This window comes from Mytilus galloprovincialis, chromosome 10, assembly GCF_965363235.1.
Source record: "Mytilus galloprovincialis chromosome 10, xbMytGall1.hap1.1, whole genome shotgun sequence".
NCBI classification, from domain to species: domain Eukaryota; kingdom Metazoa; phylum Mollusca; class Bivalvia; order Mytilida; family Mytilidae; genus Mytilus; species Mytilus galloprovincialis.
In genome coordinates this window covers 16,904,585-16,932,286 of record NC_134847.1, presented here as the reverse complement: position 1 = coordinate 16,932,286, position 27,702 = coordinate 16,904,585, and the positions used below count along the sequence as shown (strand labels likewise).

At 31.2% G+C, this 27,702-nt stretch overlaps 1 protein-coding gene across 1 annotated transcript in view; it reads right to left on the bottom strand.

The window, feature by feature from the left end:
* Positions 1 to 2,071: 2,071 nt before the first annotated feature.
* LOC143049935 (ubiquitin carboxyl-terminal hydrolase 47-like) overlaps positions 2,072 to 27,702 on the bottom strand; it is a 44,195-nt gene continuing 18,564 nt past the window's right edge. Inside the window, exons 16-34 of the mRNA XM_076223713.1 lie at positions 27,423 to 27,499; positions 26,650 to 26,705; positions 20,515 to 20,627; positions 19,858 to 19,962; positions 18,594 to 18,801; positions 17,916 to 18,031; positions 17,441 to 17,560; positions 15,251 to 15,374; positions 14,340 to 14,948; positions 13,302 to 13,393; positions 12,363 to 12,443; positions 10,906 to 10,986; positions 10,297 to 10,412; positions 9,752 to 9,870; positions 9,231 to 9,361; positions 7,633 to 7,680; positions 7,017 to 7,147; positions 2,841 to 2,912; positions 2,072 to 2,361 (exon numbers count right to left, since the gene is read on the bottom strand). Of these exons, the coding sequence (XP_076079828.1) occupies positions 2,244 to 2,361; positions 2,841 to 2,912; positions 7,017 to 7,147; positions 7,633 to 7,680; positions 9,231 to 9,361; positions 9,752 to 9,870; positions 10,297 to 10,412; positions 10,906 to 10,986; positions 12,363 to 12,443; positions 13,302 to 13,393; positions 14,340 to 14,948; positions 15,251 to 15,374; positions 17,441 to 17,560; positions 17,916 to 18,031; positions 18,594 to 18,801; positions 19,858 to 19,962; positions 20,515 to 20,627; positions 26,650 to 26,705; positions 27,423 to 27,499 (2,517 nt within the window). The 3' untranslated portion in view covers positions 2,072 to 2,243. The remainder of the gene's footprint in view (positions 2,362 to 2,840; positions 2,913 to 7,016; positions 7,148 to 7,632; positions 7,681 to 9,230; positions 9,362 to 9,751; positions 9,871 to 10,296; positions 10,413 to 10,905; positions 10,987 to 12,362; positions 12,444 to 13,301; positions 13,394 to 14,339; positions 14,949 to 15,250; positions 15,375 to 17,440; positions 17,561 to 17,915; positions 18,032 to 18,593; positions 18,802 to 19,857; positions 19,963 to 20,514; positions 20,628 to 26,649; positions 26,706 to 27,422; positions 27,500 to 27,702) is intronic.

Genomic DNA, 27,702 nt, shown 5'->3' with positions numbered 1-27,702 from the left:
AATCAAAGTTTCTAATTACAGTTTGCAGTTCTTTGTACTTTATCTACTCTACCATTGAAACCATGACAACGCTGTACATTTAATAGATATTTTTTATTCAAAATCATTGAAATCTGAACAGCCAATGTAGATATACACTGGAAGATGTAGACATGTAGTAATATATACAATCCCAAGAAAAAAACAAAAACATGTATTTATATTTGGCTTCTTTACAATTCTGAAATAATTTATACTTAAACAGTATTCTTAAACATTTTTCCTCACAGCACCTTATAAATTAAAATTACTTTAACAAAACAGATTAATTAATAATGTAACAATTGACAATCTTGGTTGATATTTTTCTGAATATCTTGAAAAGGTCTAAAGAAAAACACAACAATTCTCTAATTGACAGTAATGAGACATTCAGGTGTATTATCTGAAAAAGTATTGATATTAAATTCTTACAGAATGATTAAGAGTACTAAGATAATATCAATTGACAATCTTTCTAAGTGCAGAAAGAGATATTTATGACAAATTTGCATGCTTTATTATTCAACTTAAAACTCAACACTTCTACTAAAGAAATAAACAAATTATTTCAGATATTCTCTGATACTGCCAGACAGGTTCAGGCTCTTGTTTTGAAAGCTCCGAGCCAGTAGGCCTAAATGGTGTTAATTGAAGTGCAGAAAAACAATACAAACTTTTAAGGACAAAAAATGCAGGTTCTATAAAGACATCATTGCAGTAACCCTAAATATATTTAATGCAACTTGTATATACATGTAGTGTATTTTTAACAATTGTAAACATCATTTATTTTTTAACTACAAATCAGGATGGATTTTTTTGGAACGTTATTTTTGACAATTAAATTTCTTAACATGGTGAATAAATTTTCAATCACTTTCATCTGTGTCTTTTACATTATTTGTCAATACATTTCATATGCAAATCAGAATGGAATCATGAATATGTGTTAATAAATTCAGACTAAATAATTTAAAGTGATTCCATCTTTTTTTCCGTTGAAATCACATGTGATGATGGGCATATCTTTTATATTCAGCATGTTTTTAGTTTAGGTTTGTAAAAGTTCTTTACTTTTCTTGATTTTGGAGTACTTAATACTTTTTTTAATTGACATACATAATTTGCATAATTGCATTTTTTCTTATCATAATTATGCAACATTTATAGTCCTTTAAACCTTCTTGATAAAATAAAGATATTGCAGCTGATCACATAAATAAATTGTATGTATGGAAAGCTGTGAAATAAAAATAACAAAAGAAATATTTTACATTTAATTCTTTGACAATTAAAAACTTTATACATGATCTTTTTACAATTGTAATAATCTTTATACCCATAGGACATGGTTATGCATGATTTCTTGGGTGGAACTACTTTTTTGTCAATTTCAAGATATTAACCTGACCTCAAATGGCCCACTCATTTTACAGAATTAATCAAACATATGTTCAACAACTATCATGCAGTATAAGTGGTATCAAGATTTTAAATACTGTAAATTCAGAATTATTGCGTGAATTCATAATTGCGATTTTGTCATTTTAGACTTAATTTAATTTTTGCGATACTTAGAAAAATCCTATTTAATTCCTATAAAAAATTCAAAATGCGAGTTTAAATTATTGCCATTTTAAACCCTGTTGCATTTTTCGCAATATTAAAAACATCACAATAATTTATGAATTTACAGTACTACTGATTCATGTGCTTGGACATTACATTCAACTTAACTCTGTATGAACAATTTTTTGTTTCAACATTTTGTTATTTATGAAATATATCTAGCTATTAAAATAGAAATAAATGTTCTATGGGTAACATTAATTGGTGAATTTTCCAGTTTTCTGGGATCTTGTGTCATCACAATTAAAAATCAGCTAAAATTTTAATACAGTTACAGTTGAACTCCATAGAAATTTGTGAAGCTAAAAACAGGTTGGTATTTTTTCAACCAAGAAAAACCTTACTGCAGTTAAATACCTTATCTTATCTATTTTGTGTTTTTCAATATCAGATTAGTTTTACTTATTAAACCAGTTTGAAATGTTGTCAGTTAAACCTGTTTATAATTCTATCAGTAAAACCTGTCTTAAACTCTATCAATAAACCAGTTAAACAATTTATTGAGAAACCAGTTAAACGATTTATTAAGAAACCAGAAAAACAATTTATTAAGAAACCAGAAACCAGTTAAAAATGTAATGGTTTTAAGCCTTTCAGTCCAGATCTGGGGAAGTTTTATTGTTGGTGCTAGGGGGATGGTCATCTGTGTAGATCTTCAAAGCTTTTTCTTTCCTAGGTGAGTATGTTGTCCTGGCAGTTGTTCTGTTCAACCTTCAAATAAAATAGCTCCAATTAGTTTTGCAAGTATTTCTATAACATGAACTATCCTCTGTCATTTAGAAACTAAAGAGGAAGGAGCAATTTTCCCACTTTTTGAACCAGTTCAAATTATTGAATGAAAATAGTAGGGGTGACCAGATCCCCTTCTAATGTCTATAACATGTAATGTGTTATGTATGTTATGAATTTTTTTTCTTCTAAATTATGTATTAGTCAACATATTACACTTTTCTGGTAATTTTTACATTTTGTTCACCCTGTATATATCAAGATTCATTTGTTACTATTTAAAACAAAAAATAGATGACTAATATTTTTTTTTTCTCATTAAAACAGAGATGTTCACCCCTGTAAGACATTCAGTGGGCAGTATTTTTCAGATTTAAAGTGAAAACTTGCATTTCTTTGCCACTTTTTACATATGGTTCAAAGCAGCAGTAATGATTAATCTTTGCTTGGACAACATTTACCTTGTATTTTCTTTTTGTTGTAGTTCTTTTTTCTGTTCTTCTGACAATTCCATTGGCTTTTCTGTTTTATCCCTGAAATGTGATGAATTTAGTTGAAATTATTTCCTTATATTTCGACTATTACAATGCATTTTTACTTTAGATTCAAATAAAAGATATATTTGCAGGTTTTTGGTGATTGGGTAAAAAATGGTTATTTTCACATTTTTTACACACAAAAGTATTATACAAAAAGTCAGAATTTGATGAAACTGATTTTCATTTTAATCTTTTTACAAATTCTCTTCCATCTTGCTTACAATTTGACTTCATTTAACTAGAGGCTCTAAAGAGTCTGTGTCGCTCAACTTGGTCTATGTGCATATTAAACAAAGGACACAGATGGATTCATGACAAAATTGTGTTTTGCTGATAGTGATGTGTTTGTAGATCTTACTTTACTGAACATTCTTGGTACTTAGAATTTTCTCTATCTATAATAAACTTGGACCTTTAGATACAGTGAAAAATATTTTGTAAAAATTTACAAAAATTTACCAAATTAGTGAAAATTGTTAAAAATTGAAGAAAATGGGCAACAACTCCTTAAGGGGTCAACTGACGATTTTGGTCATGTTGACTTATTTCTAGATCTTATTTAGCTGAACATTATTGCTGTTTACAAGTTATCTCTATCTATAACAATATTCAAGATAATAACCAACCAGATGCTCCGCAGGGCGTAGCTTTATACGACCGCAGAGGTTGAACCCTGAACGGTTGGGGCAAGTATGGACACAACATTCAAGCTGGATTCAGCTCTAAATTTGGATTGTGATTAAATAGTTGACACAGCATAGGTTTCTGACACAGAATGAATGTGTTCTAATGAACTTAAAATTTTTGTTTTCTCTTAGAGCAATTCACTATGCTGTTGAATATTAATCCTCTCAAAAAAATGTTTGAAGAAATTTTCTTTTTTATTTATGAAATTTCAAATGAGAAAAATTGATCCCAATTTTTTTAATCACATCCCCCTTTCCCTTATTCCAAAACTAATCTCAATTAAAATTTCTAATGGAGTTTGCAACAATAACTACTCATTTAAATACATCATAAAATATTAAGATGTAAAAAAACTGCTTGTTATCACTGAATGGTAAAGATTATTTTAATTTATCAGTTGGTAGTAAAAAGTGAATATACATTGTATATTGTATATAACAAAGATTTAAGTTGATTCTGGACAAAGAAAGATAACTCCAATTAAAAAAAAATCTTGCTATTGCACAATATTTTGCAATTAGATATTTCTTGCTTACTATTCTGGACAAAGAAAGATAACTCTAATTAAAAAAAAATTTGCTATTTCACAATATTGTGCAATTAGATATTTCTTGCCATTGCGCAATACTGTGCAATTGAAAAGACTTGCTATTGCACAATACTTAATATAATAATTTTAGATCCTGATTTGGACCAACTTGAAAACTGGGCCCATAATAAAAAATCTAAGTACATTTTTGGATTCAGCATATCAAAGAACCCCAAGATTTCAATTTTTGTTGAAATCAGACTAAGTTTAATTTTGGACCCTTTGGACTTTAGTGTAGACCAATTTGAAAACAGGACCAAAAATGAAGAATCTACATACACAGTTAGATTTGGTATATCAAAGAACCCCATTTATTAAATTTTTGATGAAATCAAACAAAGTTTAATTTTGGACCCTGATTTGGACCAACTTGAAAACTGGGCCAATAATCAAGAATCTAAGTACATTTTTAGATTCAGCATATCAAAGAACCTAACTGATTCATTTTTTGTCAAAATCAAACTAAGTTTAATTTTGGACCCTTTGGACCTTAATGTACACCAATTTGAAAACGGGACCAAAAGTTAAGAATCTACATACACAGTTAGATTCGGCATATCAAAGAACCCCAATTATTCAATTTTGATGAAATCAAACAAAGTTTAATTTTGGACCCTTTGGGCCCCTTATTCTGTTGGGACCAAAACTCCCAAAATCAATACCAACCTTCCTTTTATGGTCATAAACCTTGTGTTTAAATTTCATAGATTTCTATTTACTTATACTAACGTTATGGTGCGAAAACCAAGAAAAATGCTTATTTGGGTCCCTTTTTGGCCCCTAATTCCTAAACTGTTGGGACCTTAACTCCCAAAATCAATACCAACCTTCCATTAGTAGTCATTAACATTGTGTTTAAATTTCATTGATTTCTATTTACTTAAACTAAAGTTATTATGCGAAAACCAAGAATAATGCTTATTTGGGCCCTTTTTTGGCCCCTAATTCCTAAACTGTTGAAACCTAAACTCCCAAAATCAATCCCAACCGTTCTTTTGTGGTCATAAACCTTGTGTCAAAATTTCATAGATTTCTATTAACTTAAACTAAAGTTATAGTGTGAAAACCAAGAAAATGCTTATTTGGGCCCTTTTTGGCCCCTAATTCCTAAAATGTTGGGACCAAAACTCCCAAAATCAATACCAACCTTCCTTTTGTGGTCATAAACCTTGTGTTAAAATTTCATAGATTTCCATTCACTTTTACTAAAGTTAGAGTGCGAAAACTAAAAGTATTCGGACGCCGGACGACGACGACGACGACGACGACGACGACGATGACGCCAACGTGATAGCAATATACGACGAACAATTTTTCAAATTTTGCGGTCGTATAAAAACAGCAAAATTTCCTTAAAATTACTAATTCAGGGGCATCAACCCAACAACAGGTTATCCGATTTATCTGAAAATTTCAAGGCAGATAGATCTTGACCTGTTACACCATTTTACCTCTGTCAGATTTGCTCTAAATGCTTTGGTTTTTGAGTTATAAGCCCAAAACTGCATTTAACCCCTATGTTCTATTTTTAGCCATGGCGGCCATCTTGGATGGTTGGCCGGGTCACTGGACACATTTTTTAAACTAGATACCCCAATGATGATTTTGGCCAAGTTTGGTGTAATTTGGCCAAGTAGTTTCAGAGGAGAAGATGTAAAAGATTACTAAGATTTACGAAAAATGGTTAAAAATTGACTATTAAGGGCAATAACTCCTAAAGGGGTCAACTGACCATTTCGGTCATGTTGACTTATTTGTAAATCATTTTTTGCTGAACATTATTGCTGTTTACAGTTTATCTCTATCTATAATAATATTCAAGATAATAACCAAAAACAGCAAAATTTCATTAAAATTACTTATTCTGGGGCAGCAACCCAAAACTGGGTTGTCCAATTCATCTGAAAATTTCAGGGCAGGTAAATCTTGACCTGATAAACAAATTTACCTCATGTCAGATTTACTCTAAATGCTTTGGTTTTTGAGTTATAAGCCAAAAACTGCATTTTACCCAAGGTTCTATTTTTAGCCATGGCGGCCATCTTGATTGGATGGCTGGGTCACTGGACACATTTTTCAAACTACATACCCTAAAGATGGTTGTGGCCAAGTTTGGATTGATTTGGCCAAGTAGTTTCAGAGGAGAAGATTTTTGTAAAAGATTACTAAGATTTACGAAAAATGGTTAAAAATTGACTATAAAGGGCAATAACTCCTAAAGGGGTCAACTGACCATTTCGGTCATGTTGACTTATTTGTAAATATTACTTTGCTGAACATTATTGCTGTTTACAGTTTATCTCTATCTATAATAATATTCAAGATAATAACCAAAAACAGCAAAATTTCCTTAAAATTACTAATTCAGGGGCAGCAACCCAACAACAGGTTATCTGATTTATCTGAAAATTTCAGGGCAGATAGATCTTGACCTGTTACACAAGTTTACCCCTTGTCGGATTTGCTATAAATGCTTTGGTTTTTGAGTTATAAGCCAAAAACTGCATTTTACCCCTATGTTCTATTTTTAGCCATGGCGGCCATCTTGGATGGTTGGCCGGGTCACCGGACACATTTTTTAAACTAGATACCCCAATGATGATTTTGGCCAAGTTTGGTGTAATTTGGCCTAGTAGTTTCAGAGAAGAAGATTTTTGTAAAAGTTAACGACGCCGGACGACAGACGACGGACGACGGACGACGGACGCCAAGTGATGGGAAAAGCTCACTTGGCCCTTTGGGCCAGGTGAGCTAAAAAGAAGCTATAATCTTTTTTCCTGCCTCCAGACCTAATTGACCTATAAAAATATGGTCCAACTTACTTGTAAAATAGAACACTTCCATCATCACAGATATATAGAGGCCATGTATTTAATGTTGTGGCATGTGGACTCCAGTCTAAGTCTGTATTCATCTCCAGTAGAGAAACATCACAGGGAAAGTTGCCACGACCCTAAAGAACAAAACATAATTAGTGAAGCTATATACAAGATTATGAATCATGTTGCTGCGACCCTAAAGAACAAACATAATTGGTGAAGCTTTAGATAAGATAATGGATAAAGTTGCTGCAATACTCAAACACAAAACATTAAGCTATAGAAAATTATTGACCACTTCTGTGTGACAATGACATGAAACAGATTATTCATTTTGTAAAATAGATGGGCTTGCTTTGTATTTATCCAAAGCTAATTGACCCATTTTCTGACATTTCTAGATTTACATTTTTATTAGTAACACTTATAATATATATGTAAGACTCTATGAAAATGCGATAGAAAATTAAAGACCAAGATAATATAAACAAAATCAAGTTGTAAAATCTTCCTCAAATATGTGTATAGAGCTGTAATCATGCAGCCCTCTTTTTAAACTAATTGTGTAAATAATTTGTAATAAGCATATCATAGTGTGATAAACATATTAAAAGCATACCTTGGCATAGTCAATATTATCTTCTAGAATTCCACTAACTTCTGAAATCTAAAACAGAAAAAATTGGTAATTTATATCTATAGACATTGTTCAAAATGATCCTCCAGAAACTGAAATCTTCTCATTGCTTATAAATGGATCTATATCATAAACTTAAGCAAAATGAGTGAAGTACAATTTTATCATGCTGAATAAGCCACCATTCTAATGACTGTTCAATTTCAATATCTGCACATACTGAAATGTCTGTCCTGATTTACTGACCATAATTGAAGTTATGTTGAAAGTCTTAAATTGAGGTTTTACAACAAGTAAAAAACATAAAACTACCATTATTAATAATCTATGAAAATGATGTCAGTTGAATCGCAGTAGATGGATATTTACACTTTAATATTATTCCATACCCCAAATATATATAGTTACCCTATTGTTCATTTGTACCTGAGAAAAGGAATTTGCTCATTTTTCTTCAAATTCATACAGTCACTATTCATTGCATACATTTTTTTCCTTTCTTTAAATTAAATACTGTGAAAGTACTTTTATTCGTGAGGTACCAATTTTCGTTGTTTTCATGGATGACTTTATCCACGAATTTAAGTGTCCAACGAAATAAAACAACCATTGTCCAAATCAAGACATGGAAAGATCCCCATCGGTAGGTTTGACTACTGGTATGATCTAGAGAATATATTGAATAACGCCAAATCTGAGAATACTTTAATAGCAGTCACAGAACTACAACTGCATGCAGGATTATACCCATTTAATCTTTTATAACCTAAACTGTACAACTTTTGATTTTTTGATTCTCATAAAAAATATTTTTGATCGATGAAAGTCAGATTTCCGGTATTGATATGCTAGTATGATAAAGTGTTCATTTTATATCCTCATAGTTCTCGTACATATTGGAAATAATAATTTCATGCTGGGCTTGATTTTGATCAGAATTATTTGACAATTCAAGATACGTTTATAGCATTTGTTTATGTTACTGTTTTCTTTAGGTGACATGTTTATGGCCTAATTAACACCTTTGATGGTCTTTAATCTGTTGATCACTTTTTTTTTTAGAAATCTAAAATCCACAAATTAACAAGAATGTGTCCTCAGAACACGAATGCCCCACTCGCACATTCATTTTCTATGTTCAGTGGACCGTGACATTGGGATAATAACATTTGGCATTAAAATTAGAAAGATCATATCATAGGGAACATGTGTACTAAGTTTGAAGTTGATTGGACTTCAACTTCATCAAAAACTACCTTGACCAAAAACTTTAACCTGAAGTGGGACAGATGACAGACGAACGGACGGACGAACGGACGCACAGACCAGAAAACATAATGCCCCTCTACTATCGTAGGTGGGGCATAAAAAACCCACGAACATGTAAATATTGCTCAAACCATGAAAATTGATACTCACGAATTAAAGTACTTTCACAGTATTTTATTTTGATAAAAAAAAAATATGGAAGATTTATACCCCAAGACACTGAAAATTCCTCCAGCATTTTGCTATTAAATGAAATAAATCTGTATCACAAAAACAGAGTTTTATGATTTATTATATCATATTATATGTACCTTTGACTTCAGTTCCTCGACTGTTTGCTGGGTTAAGAATATCTCCTTGAAATTTTCTAGTTCTACAGTTGCTGGGTGCCATTGTCGTACAAAGATGGCTAACTGGGATGATGATATCATCTGCTCTTCATCTACAACATGTACAAATAGAACTAAACATGTGGCTTTTAAGTATAAGAATATATATATGTATTCAGTGATTAGGAAGTTAATGAGTGATGAATCTGAATATGCATCACACAGTAAGGCAAGATAACATTAAGCTTCATTATAAATTTCAGAAAGCTCTAATTTGTAGTTCCTGACAAAAGCAAACAATGAAAATTTCTTACATGGTATTTATATGAAAGAATGATAATTGATTACAGTAAAGCATATTCACATGAAGTTTACTACCAATTTTTTAGGATGATCTAATTAAAAGATCCTGATTGAAAGACAGATGTTGTCCAGCTTCAGAGAGGGGTATACTTATATTATTTGTATGCATATAAATCAATAAATATTGTTGAATTCTTTACCATCAAGCTTCTGTAAAAATATTTCCCAGTTGGCAAATATAGGTACATCATCTTCATACACTTGGTTGTCAAGGTAAATAGAACCGGGATTCTTCCACGTTTTCTTCCGTAATCGGCATCTAAACAATACAGAAAATCAACTACAATAACATGTTAATTAATCTTGGAGGAACATTAATTCCCTATCTTTGTTATACACTCTATTTCTATTCTGAATTTGAGAACAAAATACATTAAAATATAGAAAATTTTAACGTTAAATTCAACCACTCTTTTGTGTTGTTTAACATCTTTGAGTATGTGAACAGAGCTTTAATCATATCCCTCACCCCTCTTTTTTTCAATTTAACCCTCATCCATACTGAACTTTTTTTTTACACAATTTAAAACAAAATTACATTTGAAATTTGAAAAAAAATAATCTATCTTATACATCTTGAAATTTTTTATGAATACCTATTGCAAATTCATTTATACTTTCGAACACAAAATTAATTAATTAATATTATTGTCAGTTTTCTTATCTCAGAGAGTTTGCTCCATACCTATGTACAGGAATGTCAAGGCCACATTGTTCTTTAATCTCTGGAATTATCAGTTTCTTTGACTCTAACACTGTCATTCCTTTGGCAAATATTGTATCAATAAGAAACTTGCTAGGCTGTAAAGAAAAAAGTGATCAGTTAGTTGTAATATTTAAAATTTGGTAACCTATCAAATATTACTTATTTTCCATTTAAATAATCCATTGGTGCTTTGAACTGAAAATTAGTTTTATGTGTTGATTTTGATTTTCATAAAGTTTTGAAGTGAGATTTTGAAAATTAAAATATACCTTGAAGACATAAGCCAGTTTAAAGTCGGGTAAACCATTAGTATACATATAATTCAAAATCAAAATTGTACAATGCTATTTTGAAATCCATGAATTTCTTTTTATTTTCATAATAATAAAAAAGAGAGACACAATGCCTTAGGTTCTAAACTGTTCTCATGTGGTCTTGGTTAATTCTCTTTTGAGATGTTGTTTACAAAATTCTGAAAAACAAAAGTTCTGATGATATATAGAAAGAGCAAGGTACTGAGTGTGCATGGATCAATCAATTTATATATGGCAAGAATATTTAACTTAAGTAACTAAATATTGTTCATACCTCTGCTTCATTGATATCAAGTTGGAACACTTTGACTCTATATTCTCCCTGTTTTAAAGCTCTCCCTAACTTAATATTCAGCTGAAAATAATAAACATTAATTATATTACCAATTTATTCTTAAAAATAGAAATTTTGTAAACATAATTGCATTTCATAAATACATACTTTCAATCAGGCCATTCTATTGTGACAAAAATCAACATCCTTACATTGATAGAAATTCACATTTTATGACCATAGGGGCCGTCTCATGATAGATGGACTACTGGGTTTGCCTAAAGAGTGGTAAGTTAAGATTTGATCCTGAGCTGGGTACAACCAAAGACATAAAAATTGGTGTTTACTGCTTCTCTAATTTTTGTGCTATTTTCACATTTCCTGACCGGAGTGAGAAAAATGTTTCTCCTCACTAGTGAAAAATCTGTTCTCGGCAAATGATTGGTTGAAATTTAATTGTGACGTTAAATTTTCTTGTTTTCTTCTGAATTTTCTTACTGTGACGTCATGAAAAAAGGCAACCATGCCTGATGATGTCACATCAAAAGTACACAACTTTCCTCAAATCTTTGAAAAGGAAGGGTAAAAATCATAAGAGAAATAGATTCCACCACTACAACTCGTGTATTACGATATTTCTCCACTCTCAACAGTTAAATTTTAATTATTTAAAAAGCTCAGCAAGCCTCACGCTTTAAACATTAAAATTTAACTGTCTCGAGTGGAGAAATATTGTAATACACTTGTTGCCGTTGCGGAATCTATATTTCTACGGTAAGCAAACAGCATTTGGAATTTAGAACACTTTTTGGCTTTGAGTCAAAATAATTGTTGTCTTTTCTCAAACTGTTACCTTGGGAACTAGCAAGTTAAAAATAAAGTCAGTGCATCAGTATTCTACAAATCAAGGTTTGTACTCATATCACATTAACATGTTTTATCCAGTTATGCATATATTACATGAGATAATGAGACTAGACATTTTAGTTTCTTGTGTACAATTTTAGTTTCTTGTGTTCAATTTGGAAATTAGTATGGCGTTCATTATCACTGAACTAGTATATATTTGTTTAGGGGCCAGCTGAAGGACGCCTCTGGGTGCGGGAATTTCTCGCTTCATTGAAGACCTGTTGGTGACCTTCTGTTTTTTTTTTTTTCTATGGTCGGGTTGTTGTCTCTTTGGCACATTCCCCATTTCCATTTCTCAATTTTAATTAAACATTAATCCATCTTCTACACCATCAAATTTTAAAACAGTCTCAGTAGGCAATCAGTTGTCTATCACTGATCAACTGTTAGGATCTACAGTTACCTAGACGGCTCATTAAAACCTGTTTCCCTGGACTATCACCAAATGTTGCTTTCCTTATTTTCATCTTGACAGTTAAGGACAAATTTTTTCATGGTGTTATTTTCTGATTAAAACTTTTACTGTTTGAATACCACATTAAACTTACTTTTCCATCTTCAAAGAAAGACAAGGTTTCTGACAGCCGGATACTTTCAAATTCTTGATTTTTCGTGTAAACTCTATACACCTACAATAAACGCACATATTAAGATTAATAGTGATTTACCACCTGTAATATAAATCTTTTCCTATTTATCTGAATTGATACACTGAAATAGGTCTCATCTATGTATATAAATTTAAATTCAATTTACTGTTTATTTATTCATTAACAAAATGTGTGAATCATTGAAACAGATAAGTAAATCCATGATTTGAAGTTAAATAACCTTGAAAATAATAAAATATAAAAATAAAGCAGCAAGTGAACAAATTCATATACTGAAGAAATAAATACAGAATGGAAATGGGGAATGTGTCAACGAGACAACAACCCGACCAGAAGACAGAAAATAGCTGAAGGCCACCAATGGGTCTTCACCAGTGAGAAGACAGGCTTCAGCTGACCCTTAAACAAAATGTGTACTTGTTCAGTGAAAATGAACAACACACTATAAGAATATTTTTTAAGTTCTATTGAGAAATTTCCCAGTGATAGCAGATAAACAAACTGCTATACACAGAATTTACCACATCCATGTTAGTGTACGGGGAAACCCCAAAATTCTCTATGACCAATCAACAGTTTTACAATTTCAATATAAGGATTATGCAAACATGTTGGAATTCTATTGAGCCTTTCTAAATGAGTCGATGATCAACAAACTGAAGTATAAAGCAGGAATGGCAAAGTCCATGTTATCAGATAAAAGGAACCCACAAAAAACAACCAAAAAAGTTGCAGATTAAAATAAATTAAGGGAACAGCACAAGACAACAGTAGTTATCCCTTAACAACCTAGGAGTCTACATACAGTTGAATGTTGTCACGACTACACCACAATAAAGATTGCTAAATCCTTTAATTCCTCAGATGATTAATTACCTTAAAGTTTTCAGAGTCTGTACCAATAAATGGCTCTAGCTCTGCCTTGAAAGCCCCAAGTGTTATCCTCTTATCTACTAAGATTGTTAAGGCTGAAAAATAAATAAATGTCAAGATTGAAGAGAAATAGTGCATGGTAATTCAGGACATGTTTTAAAAACCGGTCTTCATGCTTAACAAACATTCATTACTATGTCTCCAAGATGACATGTATGTTCTTATTCTGTACTTCCAAGAAAAGCATCAAATATCAATTGTATTTGTTTGATCCAACCTGAGATCAAACCTCATGACCTACTGGGCTTTAGAAAAACAAGAACAAGCTATCTTTAAACAACCATTACTTTGAAAGAACAAGCATGTCTTGTTTATGTTAAATTACCTAACCCATTTCTTTGAATTTTATATAAATATGATTGCCAATGAGACAACTATCCACCAATTTCAAATGAAGTGGAAGAATCTTGCTCAGAATTTTTCTGTTCATTTATGATTTTAACATAATATTAAGCAAACTTAAGTCTTGAAAAACAAGTTCTAAACATAAGTTTAAATTGGGCTAGCTTTCAGAACCTGCTTGTGTCTTATGTAAGCTATGTTCTTGCTTAGTAATGACCTGTTGAATCGAGCCCTTTTCAACTAAATTTTACAGGTAGTTCTAATGTTGTGCTTTTACACCACTGACAGGCACTGTCTCAGGTTAGGTGGAGGATTAAGTACTGATAAATCTGTTTAACCTAGTCACACTTTTCTGTGCCTGTTCTATGACAAGAACCTGGACTAAATTTTTTGTTAAATTTGCAGTTAAATCAGTAGTTGTTTTGTGAAAATTATTTGGCATTTTGTTTTCCTAGAACGTTTAAATCTTTACTATACGGTAAGGGTTTTTCTAACTGTTGAAGGCAGTACAGTGACATTTTTTCACATCCTTTTCATACAAACCTTTACTCTTTTAATGGCAAGCGTAAAACTAACAGATACCTCGGCTGTAATATGCTAATTTATACATTTTTTTAACAATACACAGATTATACTTACATCTTTGTTTTGATACAATATCCTCATCTCTATTCACCATGTTAAAATAATGTTTAAATGGTTCTTCATGAACAATTGTCACTTCATCATTATCCCAATTTTCACTTTCATTTTTATTATCCGTGTCCAAATTTTCACTACCTTCTTTACTTGAATGAGTATCCATATCATTTATCCCCCTGTCACCAGGAGAAGGGGGCGCTGTCTGTTCAGAGTCGCTATCACAGTGTTCAACAGGTTCTCGTATAACGTCATCAACATTATAATTATCTGCTCCTGATTCAGCACTATAATTAGTATTTAGACTAAATTCAGCACTAGTACTGGTTTCCTGACTACTACTACAACTTTGCCCAACAGGGCTACTTGTCCGTCCCTCGGAACCAGTCTCTGTTGGACTGGTACACTGTCCTAAAGACCGGTCACTATGTGAATTATTCAACGTCACAGATTTTAATTTGGAGTCTAACTCACTATCACTCCCCCTATCACTAATTCCCTCGTCAACGTCTAATGAATTATTGTCTTGTGTAGATTTTACACTAGAACACATATCTTCTAATAGTTTATTGTGACGGTAACTAGATTTCATATATTCATTTACTTCATCTGGAAAATAAACATGTTAATTACATTAAAACTCATCAAAAGAAAAGAAAAGTTAACTTAAAGCCAACACTTAAACTTGAACAAATACAAAAGTTTGAAATGACAACAGAGTTTTCTAGCACAGAGGACAGACAGAACATGCAAAACCTCTTTTCACACAAAAAAGATTTAAGTAACATGGTTCATACTCTTTCTGCAACAACACATTGAAGGTTTTTCTGAGTATTTCTTTAAGACATTAATCTTTACGTAAGGTTTTGTAAGACATGAATAAATGAACAATTCTAGGAATTACAACTTACCTACAGACGGTATATTGACATATATACGTATTGTATTTTGATGTCGATCTAAAAGTTTATAAAATCTGCTACACTGAAATTGTCCACTTTCTACACTCTCTAAACCGGAGAATTCTATGTACACCTAAAATGTTAATTGTAATTATCCAAAATATATATATATTTATACAATATAGTTCAATAATTCTATTCATTTTCAACCTGTTTATCTACATTGCTAACAAATACTTATCATGTGTTAGCCAATTTTCTTGCAAGACTTCATTTATTTGGATTGTGCCAAATGCCATTAAAAAATTAATCACGTGACCTAAGTTCAGATAAAATGACCTTAGATTTACTTTAACCTACATATACATCTTAAAATACTTTTTTTCACGCAAAAGTTTTTAACAAGCTTCCATATATAACAATCTCCATGAATTAACCATTTGAACAAATTTTTCAGTTTTACTTGTCAATATATAACAGACGTTACTAGTGTTGTTCCGACGATCGGAATAAGTCGGAAATCAGTTGGTTGGGCCTCACGATGTCGATAATCGATTGGGATTTTGTTCAATCGATTGTCGCTATAGTTTCCGGACTTTTTGCGTATCAACTTCCGGTCCGTTTGCGGTTTGAATTTTATTTGCTCAGTCAAACAAATTGCAACAAAAAATATCAGTGGATGACAATAACAATGTCAAACATCCTATAATTAAAGACAAAACCATTTTTTCCCCTTTAAAACGTGACAAAAGTATTGACTATATATATACAGATTGATCTTTAAAATAAATAACTTTGTATGAAATACTCTCTCAATACCGGATACTTGTTACTTGAGAGCGTACATGAAATCCTTCAGATTTTAGACAAAATAATTTTTTTACTTCATTAGAGCGTGTCGCAAATTGCCTTTTATTAATGTTTTATCCATTAGTAGCGTCAAAAGCGTCATATTCCTTCCCAAATTGCTTGTCAAACATCGTTTATGTTTGTAAATTTTCTGAAATTTGTCCGCCATTGAAATACATTAGAATCACGGATCGGATACGGTTCAACTATGTAATAATTCCGCATTTTTGCAATTATAAGTTCAGACGCTCGCTTGACACAGTTGACAGAAAAATGATGATCATAAAGTGAAAAAAAGCATTCTACACGAATTAACAGACATTGGCTGGATCCTCTTTGTTTACTGTATATATTTCAATGCAAATGCATTGTTTTATTTTTTTCAGTTAATCTTAAATTTCTTAAAGTAAAATACTTTATATATATCTTTTCTTACTGTGAAACATTCAAATGTTTATACTGCTAAGTTATTGAAATTATAATGTGAGTTACACCATTGAAATTTAGAAAAGTTAGTGTCACTCTTGGTAATTAATGTTGTAATTATGAGATAAAATATGTTCAATCTGAATCTGGATTCTAATTAATTCATTTTTATAATTGCTAAATAAAATATGAAAAGGAAACAGAAGATCAAATATTAACATATAAAACTCTGCAATGAAATGGAATATACACATTAGACATGACCAATGAGACTAAAATGCATGATTTCATTTAAAAAAAGGGCAAAGTATTCTGATGCGATTATAACCGATAGTCGGTTGGTTGCTGTCAAACGATTGTAATAGATAATCGGTTGGTAATTTCAACCGATTATCCAACACTAGACGTTACACACAAATCTGATTAGAGATCATTACAAAATGATGAAATATACAAGGCTTAACCAATTTAACTTGTACAGAAAACAACTTTTCTAAAATTTAGTAATCGGTTTTACAAGTTAAATTTGGATTTTGATTTATGAAGGAATTTGTGTACGTTGGTTGACCTCCATAGGTTATTAGTGGAAAACTATGTTTTAACCTGGACTAATTTTTTTGTTATTGTTTGCGGTTAAATCAGTAGTTGCTTCGTTAAAATTATTTTGCATTTTGTTTTCCTAGACCATTTAAATCTTTACTATACGGTAAGGGTATTGCTAATTGCTGAAGGCAGTACAGTGACTTTTTCGCATCCTTTCATACAAACCTTTACTCTTTTTATCACAATGTAAAATATATTCATATTTATTTATATAAAATTGTTCATTTTATGTGTATTCCTGAGTTTCTTCATTTCACTATGACATACCTAGCATTTTTTTTTATTTAAGCCACCATATACATTGTATATGCATCTCCATACCTTATTACTTTTAAAGAATCCTTCAGCTTTAAGAGTTTTATTTGGCACAGCTAAAAACCTCAAATCACTATGGAATCTCTCCAAAACACATCTCATTTGGTCTACCGGACACTTCAGTATCTAAAAATAAATCATACATAAATTTCTATGGTATAGCTATCACTTTTCCTTTAATTTAAATTTTATCATGAATTCAAAACGGTAGTGGTGGATCCAGAATCCACCCTAAAGCCTCTGAATGGTACATCATTTTTATCAAAGCACAAGGAAGAGATCTTTTGAAACAATCATTTGGTTGAACTTGGATTCATTACATTCGGATCTTGCAGTAATGTAGTTACTGATTTTTTTAAATGCTTATGTTTATAAGTTAGTAACAAAATTATTTAACTACATTACTTTCCTATTCATGGTTAAAGTTGCTTTATCTTATGTTTATTGATCTTTATTAAACAAAATTCACCATTAGACTTACATTTGAGACTAGTTTCTTAAATTCATTAACAGTTTGAGTCTGATAGGCTCGTACACTGATGGGATCATGGAGAATATCATTTTCTATGTCTGCAACATAGACTTTCACTGTTACACCTGAAAGACAGAACATGAAAATAAATAGTGATTGTTGTCTTCAGCATTTACATAAGTTGCATAGAAAATGCTTTAATCATGAAACAACTATCAATATATAGCTTGGTAAATATCTTATACCTATCAGAATTTTGGGTCCTCAATGCTCGTTTATAACTGCATACTCTATTTACAATTTTTTTTATTCAACCATCACTGATGAGTCTTTAGTAGAAAAAACGCACATTTGGGTTACAAAATTATAAACCTTGATGAATTATTTTTATACATTCAGAATTTCTCAAACATCATCTATTATCAATATATGTGGGTTAAAAATATATCAAATAAAACACACAGTGATGATTTTAAATTCAAATAACAGATCAAGAAAATGAATAAACTTAAAATTCTTTGGTCTTTTCAAAACTTTGTACAATTCTACTAGTAATATAGAAATAAGGAGATGCGATAATAAACACAAATTTGTACTGTGTCAATATTTAATGTTTCATTATTTGGAAGTTGTTCTAGTACACAGTTTATTAAATTTTCACAAGGAACCAATGTCCTATATACTGACCTCCTGGACGGTATTCCTGGAATTCTTGATCTGAATGTTTAGTTTCCAATAACAAGTCAAAGTTATACGCCTGTTTGACCCCTCCTAGAATCTGACCCATGGTGTGTTCCTCTTGACCCTCATATGAACATTCTAAAGAATCATGATACTCATCGTACTTAACGATCCGACAACAGTCCAGAGGTAGGACGTCTTCTAAATCAAACATCTGAAACAAACAATATCATTTTACACTGTTTTGTTTTTGTTTGTTTCAGACTTGGGGTAATTGTAATCATTAATCAGTTGTGTTTATATCCAAATTGATTCAAGGACTGTATTGAAAACAAAAGCATAAAGTTTACAAGGAACTTTTCTTATTAAAACTTTTAGTTGGTTTTTTTTCTTTCTCATATACATATAACCAACATGTCTTTTAAGTCATCTCCATTGTTTAATGTTTCCTGTAATAACTTAAATATTTTACATTTTAAGCAAATAAAGTGTGAATTTATTACTTATTGCCTCATAAATGGGATAAAAACCTGATATTAATTATTCAAGAGTATTGTCAAATGATTGTATTGCAGTATCAAGCTTCACGCTGAGTGGCAGCCCAGGCTAGTAAAATTGCTCTCGGGCCTGTAAAAATCATATCTACAGGCCAACAGAATCTAACTTAAAAAATTAAAAATTGAGCTGCGGGCGTGTAGATTTAGCAGTTCATCATTAAGATTGCAGTATTATTTTTTTTTTACAAATGCTCTTCCAGTTTTATTTTTTCATTTACAAAAAACATGGAATAATTTCAAATTCATATATAAAAAAAATTGTTTAATCATACAAACCTCTTTTGTAATTGATCAATTTTAAATTTCATGTTGAAAAAAACTACTATTTATTCTCTGTTGTATGTTCCACATTTAAATATTCTATATAAAAATTTATGCGCATAAAATGTTTAAAAAGTTCTATTATACACGATTTCTGGTCATTATTTTCCCCCCAATTTTGAATTAAAATAGTATCAGTGTTCAGTGGTTTATCTTTAATTTATCATGGATAAGCCTTGTATTTTTGTCAATATTATCCGTCTGAATGGTAAGATTAATATTTTCATGAAATTATGGCCTACCAATGGTAAAATCTCCCTCACCAAAGGCCTTTCATAAGTAATTTCTTTCAAAAAAAGGTGCACAAAAAAAATGTTTTGAATTCCAAATATCCCCGAAAAGGTCCCTATTCTTTATCATTGTGTAATTTCATTATCATTCCTTGTCCTTACTTTATAGGCTATTTCTGTACTTTCTATTAACGTTTTATCTTTGTGTATCTCTAGCTTCTGTTCAATTTGTCTTTTCTTCACTGGGTGATAACAGAAAAGCTTAATCTGGAAAATAATAATGAACAGTTTAAAAATTCTGTATAATTAACAGTCAAGTGATTTCTGAAAATATTAAATAGATGCACCATAGATGCATAGGCAAAATTAAGATCGTTATAATTTTGTCATAGACATTACAGATTTGTTTTTTGGTAATGGAAGAACACTGAAAAGTCTGCTGACAATTATGGTGAACAAGACTGTAGGAGACTTCCGGATTTTATTCATACTTTCAGGAACCTGTTGTTCAGTGCTTGTCCTTTTTTTCTCATTTCTCTTTATTTATATAGATTAGACTAGTAGTTTTCCTGTTTGAATTGTTTTACAGCATCCATTTTTGTCCCCTTTATAGCTTGCTGTTTGGTAGGAGTCAAGGCTCTACTTTTTACACATTGTGACTTGGATTGAGAGTTGTCTCATTGACACTCATACTTTTTTTACATCTTTTTCTTTCTTTCTACATACATAAATTCATACTAGAACAGTTAGCTTTTCAATTCTTTGACAAGATTTCAGATACAATGTTAACTAGTTTCGAGATGTTAGCTATAATTATACCTTGCACATTGACTTATCCAATTCTCGTTGTCTTTTTTCATTCTCCTCTTTATCTTTCATATTTTGTAAATGTTGTTTGATATGAGCAGGGAAACCATCAGGCTGTGTAAAATCTGTCAAGAAAATCTCACTTTATACATAACATTGTAAGTAAACATTAATAGACAGCAGTCCATCCCAATGTCTGTAATATTCTCTCCTTTTACCTGAATTTTGTTTTCACAAATGGAACTAATAAGGCCAAATAAAAATAAACTTCTGGTTCCAGTTACATCCTTAAAAAAACAGGGTCGGTAGGTCGGCAATTTTATTTCATTTTTATTTTTATTTTGGATTGTCAAAATCCAGAAAAAAATTGTGTGTTTACCAAGTCGGACTCTGTTATTATACATGTATCAAACAAAAAATCACAATTTTCCATGTGTTTGGTTGTAAAATAAAAGGATATCTTACGTTTCTATTAATTTTGTTGCATTTTAGCAATAGTGGATACTTCTGATGGAACTTCAGATGACAGAAGTCTGTGAATTTAGTTATCTAAATAAACATTCCTAAAAATGTGATTGTTCGAAATTGTTTTTTCTGAAATGAAATAAAAGTTCTGGGATTGGGGGAGGTTTAAACTAGGGTCAGTCGGTGTACTGGAACCACACATATACTTTTATTTGGCTTTAGAGTTTATTTTAACCATATATATGGTGGTTATTGTAGTCCATAGTAGCTGTATTGTACTAACACTAACCTATGGTTGTCAAGGACTTTAGTTTATGCATTACTAAACAAAAACAAACCTTCCTTAATGTTAATAAAGTGTTCACGATCAGTCAAAATCAGTTCATTAAAATATATTCATTATAGGCGAGTGACTTTAACCATAAAAATAAATTTTTAATGCACCTACCTAACACACGGCTAAATTATATATCATTTGAAAGCTACACATCTGTACTATCTGTTTTGCCCGGTCGTAAAAAATCGTACGGTGCAATTTCCGTCAAATCAAGATCAAAGGCCAAGGACGAATAAGTGCATATTGTCTAAGATTTCAGCCTGATTGCATAATGGGACTTTTATATACTAAATTCACATATGCAAACAATTTAAACTTTTAGCAGAGAGATTAACAGTCATTATTCAAATGCATTTTTTAATATTTAAAGCGTGTTTTTGACAGATAGCACATGTTTCCTGAAATTCGAGTAAAAGTTAACAAAATGTGTGAAAACCCAAATTTTTCTTTCTGGTGCAAATGCTAATCAATTAAAACTAAGTAAAACCCTGTAATGACTATCAAAGAAGTTTTTGACATCATAAAATTTCCTAAAATTATGCTTACTTCTAATCAAACAGCAAATCATAACAACTCATATAGTTGCCCAAAATACCGCCATCTGCGAAAAAACAGCTTTTAAGCATTTCTTCCTATTTAAACATTGTATGTGGTCAATATAAGATTTAGTAAACAAATTCTTAAGAATCTGAAAAAATTAGAGTAGAAAAAATATGTGCGCGAATCATCTTATTGCTTGAAATAAAGGGGGTGAAACTAAGAGATTGCAATCTGCATTGTAACTACCAGACTGAAATAAACATATTTCGACTTTTCTAATTGTTTGATTTGTAGCTTCATTATAAATATTGATGTAGTGAAAAGACCTTTTATTAATTTAATGTGAATAGAAAATTTAGACCAAAATAAATAGAAAATAAATTGATGAAAATTGAAATTTTAAAGAATTTCATAAACTAGTAAACACATTATAAAACTTGACTACTTGATTGCTTAAATTGCGTTGTTCATTGTTTACATGCATTAATTCGTCAAATAAGAATAATTTTGAAGAAAAAATATCCATTAATACGCAACGATTCTAGTTACAACTAGACTTCCTGAATAGCTTGAACGACTAGTTCATTTTACATACGAGGATGACTTCATGCAAGAGTTTCTGATGACGACTGAAAAGAAGCTATCATTATCTTGAAACTTCACGTTCCATTATATAGATGATGTCATCTCACTGAATATCGCAAAATTTGTGACAATGTTGGACTCGTATTTTCAATAAAAATAAAAGACTCAAAAGATACAGTTTACTCTATCACGTATCTTGAAATCGATGATGAGGGTTGGTTGAGAACAAGTTTTACGACAAAAGAGATGAGCATAAAACAACCCATAAAAACACCCCTTACTACCAAATTATAAACTTTTCATTTCTATGTAACAACATTATAGCAACGCCTGCATATCTATACTACTAAAGGAGAGACCGATATGAGCCTCAACTCCTCTGAAATAAAGGCAACTATAGTATACCGCTATTAAATAGTCATCAATCGATTTACTAGTAACTGAAATAAATCCGGGTCACAAAGCAAAAACTAGGAAAACGCATCAACTATAAGAGGAACACAACGATATAACAGAAACACAGAACTGCTACAAAAACAAACGCCAACATACAAAGAAACAGATTATTCGATACCAACTGCCATATGCCTGATTTGGTACAGGACATTTGAAGAAAAATGGTGGTTTAAACATGGTTTAAACCAGAGTTCAAATGCAAAGTTGAAATCATCCCCTTGAAAATTTCATGGACGCCACTACGAGTCAGTTGCAATTATGAGATATCTGTTTCGCCAGATGACGACTGATAAGTTCCATCGACGTAACCAAATTGCCGTCATTTCTGCCGTGAATGTCACCAACCGAATAAGGCTTGGCACCGAGTTAGGAAATACATGAGCCACAAGACGGGTAAAAGAGAGTCGTGGTGTAGTGGTTAGTGCATCGGACTACTAACACAAAGGTTCCTGGTTCGTTTCCGTTCCGTGACGAAAATTTCAGGGACTGAATTTTCGGCTCTTCCTTGAGACCATTTGTGAGTATGGTCTTGAGGAAACGATGACAGTCCGTCGGAAGGGGACGATAAATGGCTGACCCGTGTTAAGAGAGAGCCATATCTCTTGCACGTTAAACACACCTTTGTAGATTTCGAAAAGAGCAGGCTACTACAAGGCATCAATCGCACCCGCAAAGTGGAAAGCGATTAATTTAAGTTGCAAAACTTGTTTCCCAATCCACTATAAATAAATATGTTTAAACTAAGACGGGTGTCACTTGTGGAACATGATCTGCCTACCCTTCGGGAGCCCCTGAGTTCACTCAAAAAATGTTTTGGGGGTTTGTGTTACTCAATCTGTAGTTTGATATGTTGTGTTTTGTATACTGTTGCTTGTCTTGTTCGTTTTTTGCCTGGCTTTGTCAGTTCGTTTTTAATTATGAGTTTGATGTCCCTTTGATATATTTCGTCACTATTCAAGTAGTAAAAGGTTTAAAAATTGTAGATCAGTGTAGCTAAATGTATCATGATAACGATTTGGTTCTATATATATATCATCGTGAGCAAATTAAGTTATTTTCGCGGATATTTGTCTTATTGCGTTAATCTTCTTCACTTTACTTTGAGGTGATTTTTTGGCTGATTTTCATTACTGCAAGTTAATGTGTTTAAAGTAAAATAATACCAAAGGGACAATCAACATCTCAAACCATGAATCAAATAAAGTTAATTAAAACCATGAACAAAATAAGATTAAAGTCCAAGAGATGAACAACAGTCCAAAAAACACAGCATACCATGAAAACGAACACTCCTAAAACAGAGAATGATCTTATGAGGTCAGGAAGGGTATTTTACTTTTTCATTTTGTTATTTCACAACTGCTTATAGTGTTTTACATACACAATGACATGCATTTGTATTTTTAAAGCTTATGTAGAAAATATTCAAAGCATATTTTATTCAAATAATTACATTTTATATATATAACACATTTAATATGACTTTAATACTATAACACGATTTTAAACTAAATAAGAAGCAGCCGCATTTTATTTAGTTCGTTTACATCCCGCTTTAGACAACCAAGTGTTTCTAAACAAGGTTACTTATTTCAATGTTGCCTACAATTTAGTCGCAAAGTAATGTTTGCATTTAAACAAGATTACAAAAAGTAAAACAGTTTGACTTCGTAAAAAACATATTTTAACCTCAATTACCTCGCATATATTCTTTTCTTACTTTGAATACCCCTTCTTTTATTATGGAAAATCATTCTCCTCCCTGATATTCACAATTAGCGATGTGCTATTTTAACATAGATTAACAAAATGATCGCTATTTGCAGATGGCAGATTTTTGGGCAACTGCAAACACTTCAATAGAAGGCTGTTCCATGAACAATAATTAATAATTGCATCTTAAAATTACAAAACAAATATTCCTTGACCTAAAACATATACATTTATCTATTTTTTTAGCATTCAAATATCGATTCCCCAAGATATATTTTGCTTTTTGAATAATTTTTCATTTTTTTTAGGATTTGTGATAAATTTCAATTTTCGGGAAATTTTGCGCATCGAATCTCTTATTTTTTGTTTGATTTGGAAATTATGTTTCATGTTCCATAAAGTTCATATGATCTTCTGGAAAATTTTATGGTACAAGAATTAGAAAATGGCGTTTTATTTAGTAATCGCAAAAATTTGAATTTTTTTTCATGACCTTTGACCTTGATTTATCAAAAATTGCACCGTACGATTTTTTTACGACCGGGCAAAACAGAAAGTACAGATTAACAGCTTTCGAATGATATATAATACAGCCGTGTGTTAGGTGGGTGCATTAAAGTCGTTAACTAAGCGTCTTTTTGAAATAAGTCACTCGCCTATTATGACATGAGCATCCACAATAAAATGCACATCAAAAAAATTAAAAAATCTTGATAGAACACAAGTTTCCATGATCCTAGCAAAAACATTTAATTATAAGTAGTCATAAAATCTATGTAGCCCTATGTAGCTGCTACAATATTGATACTATATCTCTATTTAATTTTACCTTTGGATCAATAGATGGTACCAGAACAGACTTTATCGAAAATGTAATAATTTTAAACTGTAAGATTCCTAGGCTAGATGATTACAAACTTACACAAGAGTGCACTCGCTGAAATGTCTCGCCTTCTATACTAATCATTGATTTTATGTTGATAGTCCTTAGTATAAAGCTAAGCTTTATTACAACTGTCACATAAACTTAACATTAACCAAGATAACTAAACAAAGACCAATGAACCTTGAAAATGAGGTCAAGGTCAGATGAACCATGCCAGGCAGACATGTTCAGTTAACAATGCTTCTATACAACATATATAGTTGACCTATTACTTATAGTTTAAGAAAAAAATAGACCAAAACACAAAAACTTAACACTGTGCAATGAACCGTGAAAATGAGGTCACAGTCAAATAAAACCTGCACGACTGACATAAAGATCAAAAAATATTTCAATACACCAAATATAGTTGACCTATGGCATATAGTATTAGAAAAAAAGACCAAACTCAAAAACTTAACTTTGACCACTGAACCATGAAAATGAGGTCAAGGTCACATGACATCTGCCCGCTAGACATGTACACCTTACAATCATTCCATACAACAAATATAGTAGACTTATTGCATATAGTATGAGAAAAAGAGACCAAAACACAAAAATTTAACTATAACCACTGAACCATGAAAATGAGGTCAAGGTCAGATGACACCTGCCAGTTGGACATGTACACCTTAGAGTCCTTCCATACACCGAATATACTAGCCCTATTGCTTATAGTATCTAAGATATGGACTTGACCACCAAAACTTAACCTTGTTCACTGATCCATGAAATGAGGTCGAGGTCAAGTGAAAACTGTCTGACAGACATGAGGACCTTGCAAGGTACGCACATGTCAAATATAGTTATCCTATTAATTATAATAAGAGAGAATTCAACATTACAAAAAATCTGAACTTTTTTTTCAAGTGGTCACTGAACCATGAAAATGAGGTCAAGGACATTGGACATATGACTGACGGAAACTTCGTAACATGAGGCATCTATATACAAAGTATGAAGCATCCAGGTCTTCCACCTTCTAAAATATAAAGCTTTTAAGATGTGAGCTAACGCCGCCATAGCCGCCGCCACCGGATCACTATCCCTATGTCGAGCTTTCTGCAACAAAAGTTGCAGGCTCGACAATAAAAACTCAGTATTACAAAAAATGAATATTTACCTGCATTTCTTTGTTTATCGATTTGTCTGTACATTAACATGTAAGCATTTGTTGAACTGCAGAAAAAATAGAAAAAAAATAATCTATGAATCAGGGAACAACAAAAATTTGCTTCTGCAAATATTTATATATACTTTATCAAATATACAATGCTTTTTGGTCGGGTCGTTGTCTCTTTGACACATTCCCCATTTCCGTTCTCAATTTTATGCATGTACTATATACATTTATCTTGTATGATGTTTCTCAAGAGAAACCTAAAGTGCTATCAATTTTCATTAGTATTTCTAATATAAATATAATAATAAAGTCTCACAATGTATTTATATTCATAAAAATTTGATAAAGTATCTACTTTGACCCTTTAACAAAAATTTCAAAATTTCAAAAATTTTGAACCAACCATTTTATCAGAAATATTACACTGGTTATATAGCAGTTAGACAAACACCAATTTTGATTACTGTGAAGCTTTAATATTCCCTTTACAATGCAACGTAATTAAAACGTTTAGCTGACTTTACAGAGTTATCTCCCTGTAGTGTTAGGTACCACCTTAAATGGCCATTATCACAATGTATCACAATTAAAACTAGCACTATAAAGGAAACTTTGACTATAAAAATTTACATTTCAGTATTAATTTTACAATGAAAATTTGCATTTTGTGTGCAACATTTACTAAGATCACAACAATTAATCTGGTATTTGTGTCCATTGTTAAACAACCTCAAAAATATATGCAAATAATATTTAACAGCATTTATCGTTACCTTGTATATGTAGCTGAGTAGTAACCTCGGGAACCAGTTGATCCTCCATAGGTTTTTGTTATTTCTTCATATGTAATCTGTAGGAAAATATCAAATTTAGATAACATCCTTAAAATAAGCTAAATGATATCTGCATTCATTAAATGTGTATGATTTTATTTTCCTGCAACAGGTCAATTCAATCTATTAAAATTTCATTAATAAGTATTCAAAATATTATTTATAAGTATTCAAAATATTATAAATAAATATTATAAATATTTTTATAATATTGTTCGAT